Genomic DNA, 12201 nt, shown 5'->3' with positions numbered 1-12201 from the left:
CACGAACCCACGTCCCCTGCATCGGCAGGCGGACTCTCAACCACTGCGCCACCAGGGAAGCCCCTAAGGGCTTTCTTTAAGGTAGTGCATTGCCCTGCCAAGGTTCTTCCTTTAAAATACAAATTATTATTGTAATGATGTAACAAGAAAGTCACTAATATCTTAGTGGAAACAATACCAAGGGGTAAGAGAGGAACTAACAGCTCTAGTGAAGAAGAGAACCTTGAACCCCAAAAGGGAAGGTATGAGGGAAATCCAAATCACTTCATGATTCCTGTCAACTAGGAATTGTTTTGTTCTCAGTCTTGCCTCTCCATCCTGGCAAGAATGGGTCTGGATCTGCTAATTTCATCCACCCTAGTGATTCTATGCCATTAAACTGATAAACCAGAGGGCATGGTCACTGCTACTCAATCTCAGAATTTATACAATGTTTAAGTGCCTCCTTAGGCTTCTAAGCACATACTAGCAGGCATCTTTTGAGATTACCACTCATTTAATCCAGCTAGATAAGGTAGCTTTAGTCCTAAATAATTTCAAAATACATATATACATCTTCCTATCCTTATTTCAATGCCATAATCAATGCCTTGTAAGTGTAACTGGAACTCTTGGCACAGTTCCTGGATTCCACCTGCAGTTGAAAGAATTTTAGGTTAAGTGACTTGGAATGGTTCCTGAGGAAGTACTACTCCAGGAGCTTTCCATGCAGAGGAAACATCATGAGCTCTTCAAAATGCTCAATGCATTCTGTTTTAGTAAAAATTTTGTTTGTTTCAAAAAGGACTTTGTTCAAAACCAGTAACACAACCAAAATAAGACTAGCAATCATAACTCATTTAATCACTTAGCTCACCTTGGATAATTAATTCGACTTCTTTTCTGCTTATTCCAACCTGGTTAATGCCTTCACAGACATAAATACCAGAATCTTCCATTTTTGTAGACGTTAAGGTAAGAGTGGTATTCTCAGAAAGAGGCTGTAGATCCCCATTACTTAGCAGCCTGCTCCACAGGATTTTCGGAGCTGGAAGGCCATCGCTAGAGCATGTCATATTCACAGATCTACCTTCCTCCAGGATGGAGGAGGGGCTGACCGAGATGGTTGTATCCCCGGGAGCAACTGAAAAGGTGGGGACACTTGTTAGCTTGACTCTTTATACACCGAGTTCCAAAGAATTTTGATAATGTTGCGAAACTGGGCTATGGATTCGCGGATTAGAACAGTTTATAAATCTTGATAACTTTCCAAAAGAGGTTTCTGTCCCCATTTACTTTAGCTGATATAGATGATAGAGAGTAGAATATGGACACATCCTGGATATTTTCCAATGGAAATAAATTCTGTAGAAACTCTCTTACTATCAAAGAATGGATGATCAATGATAGTATATATTGACATTTATGGCACATTAAACATGACCATGAACTATGTGAATCACCTATGAAAAGGTGGACTCTATTTTTCTGCTTCTTGAATCTAGGATGTCCTTGTGACTAACTTTGACCAATATATCCTGGAAGAAGTAACACGGCAGGACTTCTAAGCCCAGGCCCCAAGAGGCCCCTTTCATGGTCACTCTCTTGAAATACTGTACTCTGGTGACTATACCTAGGCTACCTTCCTTGAGAGACACCACCTGGAGAAAGAAAGGCCAAGAAACACCAGAGAAGGCCCAGACATGTGAGTGAGGCCACCTGGGACCATACCCCACTGACCTGCCAACTGACTGACAATGCATGAATGAGCTCATCTAATACCACATTGAACAAACTGCCCATCTGACCTCTTCCCAAATTTCCAGCTTAGAATCATAAGCCAATAAACAGTTGTTTTAAGCACTAGGGGTGGTTTGTTATAATAATCATTATTTTGTTGTTCCTTTTCAATTATTTTTTTCACAACGGTTTTAACTATCAACCTCATGTTAACTCTTTCCTGGCAACCATGATTTTAAAAAATTCATATTAAATTGTGGATACATCATGCATGTACTTACCATTAACATATAGTATCTGTGTACTCTGCCTTTGTTTGGGTTCAAATTCCATTTCATCAATAGGTAACTTAGCCAGACAAACAAGAACTTTTCCAGTGTCTTCAGTGGTGGGGATGAAGGTCATTTCCAAACTCTTGGTCTCTAGGGATTTCTTACTTACATCTTCCAAAAAGATTTTATTCTTCATAATACTCTCCCCTTTAAGTAATTCAATTTCCAGCCGGTCAAAAGGGTACACATCAGGAACCTTACAGCTTACAGTGACTGGGTTTCCACTCACTAACAGACCACTCATCTCAATTTCTGGATCTCTAAGGAAGGCTGCAAATGTCAAGCAAAAATGATGTTTATATGTGACAGTCAAGGAAAAACAGAACTAATCTGTATTAAATGCAAAGGTCTCAAAATGCAGATTTTAATTCACCTGGGATGGGATGATCACTAATATATAAATAAAACATTAAGTATAAATATTTATGACATTAAATATAAATAACGCTGGAAACAAAAAATAACTAGCACATCAAATCATCAGGTAATAAATATACTTTTTATTCTTCTCTAGTGATGCAATCTTGCTGACAGCTGTGGACTGGTCTTTTCAATGGACATGTCAGCTTCCACCATCCTATTTAGTAACTATATATTTTAAACATTTTAACTATTTTCCAGGATGTATTGGATATTTACTATGTGCTAGTCCCTTAACATTCATTATCTCAGTCTTCAAAATGGCATAATCTAATGGGTGTTAACTTATTTTACAGCTAGAAAAACTTATAGAGAATGTATTTTACAGCTAGGGAAACATAAAATTCATAGAGGCTAAGAGTCTGCCATTTGGCATCATATCTAGTAAGTCACTGAGCTGAGATCAGAATTTCTATTTCCTTGAGCTCAGAGCCCAGGCTTGGTTTCACAGAGCCATGCAGCCTCTCATCTCAGATAAGACCAAAGGGCACTTCTCAGTTTAGACATTTTCATTTGCAATGGCCAAGTTTAGGCAGAAAGTCTTCAATGTTCCTTGGATAATACTTGTAGTTAAGAAGAAACCATGAGATTTAGATTCTGAATAACATTTATAACACATCTTATGCGAATCAATAAATGTGAGATTAGAGTGGTTATCTAGAGCAAGAGCCATGCTAAAATTTTTTTCTCCTTAAGCAAAGTGTCGTTAAAGTGACACATTCTCTAAGGTTTCTGTATGATGGTAAGGCTTCACTGCTGGTTCTCATTGCTGCTGGGAATGTGCCTACATCAGCAGGTCCTGGACTCTTGGTAATATGATAATGCAATAAATGTACCCTTCTTCTGAGAGATTCAAATCCCTTTACGGACATACTCTAACTCATGCTGAACAAACTCCTGAGGGGTAACACAAGTTTGGGCAGGATTTCTGGAGGAAAATCTCTACAATTGTTCTCTTGAATTCCACTGAATAAAAACAAGGCAGAATAACCTTCTCAAAGTGTAACTTTATGATCACTTTGCATATTTTCTCCCTCATTCATTATAAACTGAGGAACTCCAGCAATGTCAATTCATAGAGATTTGAGACTGTAAAGGATTTTTGTTAAGGTGACAAGAACAGCAAGAAAAAGTGTAGTGTATTTATGTGGTGTAAATCAATATTCAAATCTAGTGCAGTCTCCTGGTTCTACTTTTTGTCTGCCACTGACCATCCCAGTGACCAATCTAACTCCCTGGCTTTCTTTTGCTCCCCATTGCCTCATTTCTTCCATCCTGCCAATCTGCTCTCAAATGTGCCGTCAAAACAGACCTACTAGAGCATGGACTTGAGGATACGGGGAGGGGGAAGGGTAAGCTGGGACGAAGTGACAGAGTGGCATGGACATATATACACTACCAAATGTAAAATAGATAGCTAGTGGGAAGCAGCCGCATAGCACAGGGAGATCAGCTCGGTGCTTTGTGACCACCTAGAGGGGTGGGAGGAAGGGAGATGCAAGAGGGAAGAGATATGGGAACATATGTATATGTATAACCAATTCACTTTGTTATAAAGCAGAAACTAACACACCATTGTAAAACAATTATACTCCAATAAAGATGTTAAAAAAATACAAAAAACAGTATGCTTGGGCCTCACCCCCAAGTCAAATAATTGAGCAGCAGTCATCCCACCCTGTTATCTGAATGGACACTGACTACACTCCTTGCACACGACCACCTCTGCACACCCCACATACACCCAGAGGGGGATGGGAAGCAGGGAGCATGCAGTGCGTTCAAGTCCATGATGAGAGAGCATCGACAAGACACAGCCTAAGCATTATGGATGCTGGGTTCATATGTAATATCTACTTAAGACTTAGGCCAATTAAGTTACATCAAAAATTCTGGTTCAGAGATTTAGGAACCATTCACAATGCTAAATTCCCCTTCTAAACACAAGGATCTTGTCTTGTGTCACAGATTCACATTCTGTTTCTTCTAGTGGAACTGGGAACAACAACGACAAAACAGTAAACAGTTCTGAAAACCACTTACAGTAGAGCTCCACATGGATTCCTTTTTCCAGTTTCTTATGTCCACATGTCACGGTGCACAGATAAAAATGTTCGTTCTCAAATCTCACAGGGCTCAGGGTCAACGTGGACTTGGACCCCTCGCTCCTCACCTTCCCATTCAGAGGACTGTCTATCTGGGTTCTCCAAGAGAAAGATGGGGACTCGCAACCCGTGACATCACAGGTCAACACAACTGAGTCACCAATCTGAGCAGCAATCTCGGATCCAGGGGAGATCTCTACAGTAAACATTTTCTCTGGGGGATAAAAGAACAAGACGAAAAGAAGATAAGATTCTTTTCTTCTTTCATCACAGCTCAATATATTGTCTTTTTTTTTTTCTGGCCTCTTTTCAGCTAACATCTATGCCAGGAATAAATTACTTCTTTCCACCTTGGGACCTTCAGAAATGAAACCACATCTTTTAAGAACAAATGCACAAGACTCTGTTGATTCATTCATTCAACAGAATGAATAAGGATAAAAATTTGTCAAGACAGAGATTGGCATCTTTTCAGCAAAAAAAATTCATTCTCCACTCAAATGTGGTTTATCAAGTTCCTGTAACAGTGGAAAAACAGTTCAAAAATATGAGGTTCCAGTGTGTCAAGCATTGTGGAAACCACTTTACATATATTATCTCATTTAACCCTCACAACTTCATGAGCTGATATTAATTCTGTCTCCCTCTCCTCCTCTTCTTCCTCCTCCTCTTTCTTCTTGAGGAAAAATGATAAATAACCTCACCCAGGTTACAAGTGGCAAAATTAGGACTTGAAGCCAGGTGGGTCTGATTCAAGATCCCAGCTTTTCAATTGCTTGAACAACTAAATCAAATCATCCTCATGTGGAGATAAAACAAAATCTAAGAAAAGTACTGAAAAAAAGTTATACAAATATGTCTTCTGATTAGAAGCAATACCCGTAACAGACCAGCACTTAGAGCTTCTGTATCAACAGAATAAAGCTGCATCATTGAAAGTCCCACAGAATCACACTGAAAGCAAAGTCAAAATCTAAGCATTAAAGTGGTATGCAGGCCACCTCTTAAATTTGTTTGATACAATAAAAAAATACTTTACTATTGACTCAGGGGCTGAAAACTGAGATGCCAGACCAAACTCCTAAGTCTCAGATATCCAGGAAAGCTCTTTGGCTACCAGTGCCATCCCTGCTCGTTGTTTCTGACTAGATTGTGAAGAGTTTTATGCGACTATTTTAAGAAATGTGAATTTTAATTTACATGCAGTTAGGGTTTGGTTGAAGTCATATAAAATGTGCACCTTTCTTGTTTAGGGTAGATAACTCTGGTAGCAGTGCATAGGATTATGTTGGGGGACAGAATGATAGCAGGGTGACCATTTAAAGACAATTAGCTATAGTTGAAAAACCGTGGGGTTTGGGGTTTAAATGGGTCTCTGTTAAATGCCACTAATGAGCTATGTGACTCTAGGCAAATTGTCAACTATTCTGTGCCTGTGTTTTTATTTGCCTCATAAGGTTGTGGTAAAGATAAAAGACGTAACATTTATAAAGTGGGAAGAGAATTCCTGGCAAATATTAGGTGTACAAGCAGTAAGGGTCATAATTAATCTCTGGGAGACACTATTCTCTCATCTGTAAAATGGATATAAAATACATACTCTTTAGTTATTTCTTGAAGATTAGAGGAAACACATGTAAAGTGCCTGGAATATAGCTGGTGGATGTTATTTATTGATAAGAACATCTTTCAAGAGTCCAAGTGAGAGATGATAAACTAAGGCAATGGCAAGAGGGTTGAAGAAAAGAGGTCAGATTCTAGGGATCATTTTGAGGTAGAACTGACAGGTTTTGGTGATATAGAATAGAAACATGAATTTCAGAGTAAACAGCACAAATACATAGTTCAAATCTTGGGAGTCCAGGGTTAGAAGGGAGGAGGACCAGATGTGGGAACCTGAGAATACTAATATTAAAGGGGCAGAAGGACAAGAGAAAGCCAAGGAATGAGGCAGTGAAAGAATGATGAGAAATGGAAAGGAACCAGAAAAGCAGAGCCATGGAAGTTCTGGCAGGAAAGATTTCCAAGCAGTATGAGTAAGATGAATATATAATTGTATTACAGCACATGACGATCAGATGGATCATCAATAAAAGTTAACGAAGTAATTTTGGCATTGAAGCTATTTCACTATTGCTTAAATCTGAATGACGGCAGCTTTATCAGTCCTTTTTCGCATTCTGCTTACCTTGAACAATTAATTTCACCTCTTTTCTGTCTTTCCCAACCGGATTAACTCCTTCACACACATAAATTCCAGAATCTTCCATCCTCATAGCAATTAAAGTGAGAGTTGCATTCTCAGAAAGGAGCTGTAGATTCCCACTGTCTAATTTCTTGCTCCAGAAAATCTGTGGAGCTGGTAGACCTTCACTGGTACATGTCATCGTCACGGAGTCACCTTCTTGCAGGCTTGTGGAGGGGTTCACAGATATAACTGTGTCCTTGGGTGAGACTGAGAAGGCAGGGCACAATAGTAGTCATTGTTAAGCATCATCTTGATCCAATAGGGCTATGGTATTTCTCTCATAGACTTTATTTACATGCTTTCACAAATTTGACAAACTTTCTCTGCCAAACTAGTGTAAAGAATTGCTGAGTCATAAAAATTAGTCAATCCAGTTTCTGACTAATCTGATGGAGTTACTTTTTTTGATGTTTGGTATTTTCAGATGGCCATAGATATTCAGAAATTAAGAAAACCCTTAGAATAATGTGGTTCAATCTCCCAGGTAAGGTAGAAGTTCCGGCTCAGCTTCCTTGCCAAAGGTTCATTCAAGTCAGCTTCAACACTTACGGTGCAAGGAAATCCATGCCTTATAGTAAACACAGTCCATTTGATTTTTGGACAGCTCTAGTTATTAGAACATTTTCCCTTTATTGAGCTGAACTCTTCCTCTTTGTAACTAACTTTTATACACTGGTCATAGTTCAGTCCTCTACTGCTAAAGAATATATCAAATCCCACTTCTACATGACTGTCTTTCAAATACTTAGTTATAGCTCTTGTTTCCAAGTTTTATATTCTCTAGGAAGAATATCTATTTTGACTATTCTTCTCAAAGCATTGATAAAACCTTTCCATCTCATTCTCTTTCAACTAAACTTGTTATAGAAGGCAATACTTCTTTTAAGTATGGTGTCAAAGCAGACCAGAGCATTTTAGCCTAGAACAAAGCACAATGAGTCCACTCCTACCAATTTTGGGATTTCAAGACTGCCTTAGCTCCCCCAGCCGTCTCAGGGAGCATGGAGACAATCAAACCTCATCTCCTCTCTCTCACCCCACACATATGTGTCCAGGTGAGCATACATATATGCACTCACACACAGAATAAGTGCCCACCTCGTAAAATCTCTATACCTTGATATTTCAAGGCATGGTATATGAGTTTACAAAACATGATTAAAAACATTTTATCACTTGAGCCTATTTCCTACTACCCAATCAGGTGGCATTAGTAGTCCTCTTTGATAGACTGCGAAATTAAGTGACCCAAATTCACGCAGTTAATGGAGCCAGAACTTAAGCTCAAATCTTCTCAACACAAATTTGGTGTGCTTATTAAATTATGCTATTGACAAAAATTATGCTCTCAATGAATCAAAATGGTGTAAAAACTACAAACACGTTTCTTCTTGACTTTAGCTGCTAAGTTTACTGCTGTATAGATCCAAGACTAAATTCCCATAGACTTTACACAAGTACTTACTGTAGACTTGCAGTTTTTTTGTAGTCTCCCTTACTTGGGGTTGAGAATCAATTTCATTAATGTGTAATGTAGCTTGACAAACAAGAGCTTTCCCAATATCCTCATCAATAGGAGTGAAGGTTACTTCCAAACTCTTCGTTTCCTGGGACTTCATTTCTGAAACCTCCAGAAAGTTCTGTGTCTTCAAGGAACGGTTGCCCTTCAGTAATTCTATCTCCAGCCTTTCAAATGGGTAAACATCAGGGACCAAACACGTGACTGTGACTGGCTTCCCAACCTCCAGGGGGCCACTCAAATGAATCTCTGGGTCCTTAGAGAAAGCTGCAAAGTTCAAACAAATACATGCAAATGGACTTTTTGTTCATGTTGTATGAGGTCCCTTACTGATTTAAATCAATGTAAACTAAATCTAATATGTTTGCAAATACAGTCTTAATACAGCAGAATTAATTGTTTAAATAGCCTTTCATGGTTTGGGGTAGGTTCAAGAACTGGAATCTCCTGTTAGAGAGTTCAGTTCTGACGCTGCATGTACCAAGTGTTGCATGTTATCAGAGTAAAAGGAAGGCGAAGAAATTCATGTTTATTGAATACTTATGTGTGCCCATCACTGTGCTATTCATTTAACAGCAATGACTTTATTTCATCCTCACAACAGCCCTAAGAAATTGATGCCACAATTCATAGATATGAAAACATAAACTTAGCACATGTGCATAACTTTCCTAAGGTCACACAGCTAGTAATGGTAAAGCTGGGATTTAAACTCAGGATTTTTATTAGTCTGTACTGCTATTGAAGATTTTTTTTATGTTATATCACATTCTCTTGTTTTAGTGAGGGCAGATATATTTCATTTTATGGATAAGGAACCTGAGGCTTAGAATGTCATTGCAAAGAATAGTTATTGGGCAAGATATGCTAAGAAATGAAAAGAACAATTCTAAATAATTGGTTTCTGAAAAATGGTGCCTCTGACAGGCATTCATCCACCAGAGAGGTACATCTGTGCAGTCTTTAAATTCTGGAAGGCATATTTGCCTCCCAAAATGCCTAACTCAAAGTCTAACTAATACTCCACTTGAACTTTTTAGTGTCAAGGGACACATAAGTTCAGTCAGCCATTGCTTTCCTTGCAAGGCTACTTTTCATTGCAAACCGCCAGGATGGTAACACATTGGCTCGATTCAATAAGCCATTTCAATTTGAAATAAGAATACAAAGTTTCCAACTCTAAAGAATATTACAATCAAATGTGGAATGGAGACAGGACTGTTAAACATAATGAAAGACAGACATTCTTGAAAAAAAAAACTAAAAAACTTCAGCCAAGATAATTAAAGTCAGAGGGGCCTTCATTTCTCTTTTTAAGTCTTCAACTATTTGGTACTTGCGAGGAAAGGCAAAGGAACTGGAAATGTTTTGCTATGTGAAGAAACAGTACTTTTCATTTTTCCACCAATAGTCCTGTCCCTCATATTCTGAAAGAAATGCGCTTATAATCCACATAGTTTGCTGTCAGGTAATACAAGAACTCACTACTTTCCCCTGTATTTACATAAGGGGGCCTTTCAAGGAGCTCAGGAGGTTGCACAGACATAAACTCTGCATGTACAACCAGCATAATTGAAAGCAGCCGGCCAGGCACAGTTTCTTGGGAAGCACTAGCAACATACGGGCGTCTTGAAGAATCAGTTAAGGTTACTGGACAAAGTTGTCTCCACTACAGCAGAAGAGAAGCAACATAAGTAGAAAAGATAATCAAATGAGGTCTTTCTGAAGAGATGACTATCAAGGATTCCAGTATTTTGGAAAGAGCAGTAACCAGAATGCAAGTGGTTTATTTCAGGTTATTTTTTCACTCCTTTTGCTAACTCTCTTTGCTGGATTGAGAATGGATTGGGATACATTTTGGTAGGCTGGTAAACGAGGGGTATTCATTCACATTCACAAGGCAAATCTAGTTCATTATACAAATATCTTTGAGGTTGAGCGATTGAGCATCAAGACTTAATGGCACCAAACAAAAACAAAAACAAAACCTCCTAAATTTATCTCCACCAAAGTCAAATGAGTGAAATGTTTGCAGATATTTTTCTTCTATCTAAGGGGGAAAACTTTGTACAGAAGCCCATTACTAAATTATAGATCCCCTGCTTAATCTTTAAACTAATTTTAAGCACCAAATTGCATAAGAATAAATAAATGGAAAATCCCTGAAGTATGGAATTCATAAATCATTTAGACACATGGACAAGTGAACATATAAGGATATAATTGAATAGAAAAGTTTTTAAATAAAATAAACAGAACCTTAGAGATCTTCACTTTATGATTAAGGAAACTGAAGCCCAGAGAAGTTGAGTCTTACCCATGGTCACCATGTTTGTGGCAGAGTTGGAAATAGAAGCTAGGATTTGGGTCTCTGGTCTAGTGCTAGGTTTAGCTGTCTCTAGCTTTCTTGGTACACTAGGCCCTCTAGCCAAGAATCTGGACATGAATATACTTTTTTCTTTCTTTTCTTTCAAAACTATCCTTTTAGAAACTTATTTTAAAGCAAAATGGAGAGAAAATCAAATATTCTCTAAAGTACTCACAGTAGATCTCCACTGGGATTCCTTTTTCCAGTTTCTGAGACTCACAAATCACTGTGCACAGGTAATAGTGTTCATTCCCCAGACTAACAGGATCCATGGTCAGCGTGGATTTTGTCCCCTCATTTCTCACCTTCCCGTTCAGTGGACTGTCTATCTGAGTTCTCCAGGAGAACGATGGGGACTCACAGCCTGTTGTGCTACAAGTCAGTGAGATGGAGTCACCAATCTGAGCAATAATTTTGGATTCAGGGAAGATGTCGATTTTAAAAGCTTGAGCTGTGAAGGCAAAAAGAAAAAAACAAACACTGGTTTGTTGAGTATTCCAGCCCTTCTTCTCTGTTCTAGTATAACACCCAAAATACAATCTGGCTGATCTCTTTCCTAAACTGCTGTCAACTAATGCAAGGCCACATTGAAGTCACTTTCAAAAGAAGGTGTTGAAATTATCATCGCTTAGAAGGACCCTCACTCTGACCTTGATGCCCATTTATCAGAGTTGTTTTGTCACTAGCTAAGTTTGCTCTCATTATCAAGTGCAGGAAACTAAAGAGACAGACCTTCCTAGAGATAGAATCCAATTACTCATTTGACATTGGGAAAAAAGTATCCAAAAAACATCAACTTTGCAGCTGTAAGTATGACAATATAATGGTGTCTAGCAATACTCAATAGCACATTACAAGTTAGGTTAAATTAAATTTTCCCACTCTTTAAAAATCCTAGTGCCTTTCTTTACGACCATAACAAAACTGACTGAAGCCAAAATCAGGGCTAAAATGGAATGCTAGCATTTGGAACAAATCAAGGAGAAGAACTTACAAACTGCAAACACCATCCAAAGTACATTTGAGGCTCCAAAGATCACAACCATCTTCCTAGGCATTTTAAGTTGCTGTTGTTATGAGAAAATAATGGTTCCAAAACCCTTCTTTCTGTCCCCACTGAAAGTGCCTGGGAAGTCTTGAGCTCCTAAAGCCAGTGAGGTTCAGTGAGGAATGAAATAGAAAGTCCGCTCTTTATAAAGGGTCTTGTTGCAGAGACACAGAGGCGGAGGGAAATCCCTTCAAGGGGAAACCCGGAGCAGAGCCAGAAAAAAAGTTTAACTGACACCCAGCCAAGTCCAGTGTTAACCCCTTCCGTTGCTCTCAGTACTGAAACTACTATCTCTGCCCTAGAAAAAGAAAACACTTCCAAGGCTATAAAATTAAAACTTTTCCTGATTTTTAATTCTAAAAGGATATCTTTGCATGGAATACATAAAGTAATGCTTGTGGCAGAATGAGGCTTTCTGAATCCAATGGGGAAAAGAGAGAGG

General features: G+C 38.6%; 1 protein-coding gene across 4 annotated transcripts in view; it reads right to left on the bottom strand.

Moving 5' to 3' along the window:
* Positions 1–11876, bottom strand: part of VCAM1 (vascular cell adhesion molecule 1) — a 17434-nt gene extending 5558 nt beyond the window's left edge. The window contains exons 1-7 of one of the 4 annotated variants that reach the window (XM_007449614.1): positions 11706–11876; positions 10887–11162; positions 8290–8610; positions 6765–7031; positions 4515–4790; positions 2001–2321; positions 857–1123 (exon numbers count right to left, since the gene is read on the bottom strand). In XM_007449614.1, the coding sequence (XP_007449676.1) occupies positions 857–1123; positions 2001–2321; positions 4515–4790; positions 6765–7031; positions 8290–8610; positions 10887–11162; positions 11706–11769 (1792 nt within the window). In that variant the 5' untranslated portion in view covers positions 11770–11876. The remainder of the gene's footprint in view (positions 1–856; positions 1124–2000; positions 2322–4514; positions 4791–6764; positions 7032–8289; positions 8611–10886; positions 11163–11705) is intronic. The other 3 variants (XM_007449615.1, XM_007449616.1, XM_007449617.1) reach the window with 3 other exon arrangements.
* Between the last annotated feature and the right edge of the window lie 325 nt (positions 11877–12201).

The sequence above is a fragment of the Lipotes vexillifer genome, unplaced genomic scaffold (assembly GCF_000442215.2).
Source record: "Lipotes vexillifer unplaced genomic scaffold, Lipotes_vexillifer_v1.1 scaffold445, whole genome shotgun sequence".
NCBI lineage: Eukaryota > Metazoa > Chordata > Mammalia > Artiodactyla > Lipotidae > Lipotes > Lipotes vexillifer.
This window is presented reverse-complemented; position numbering and strand designations above follow the sequence as displayed.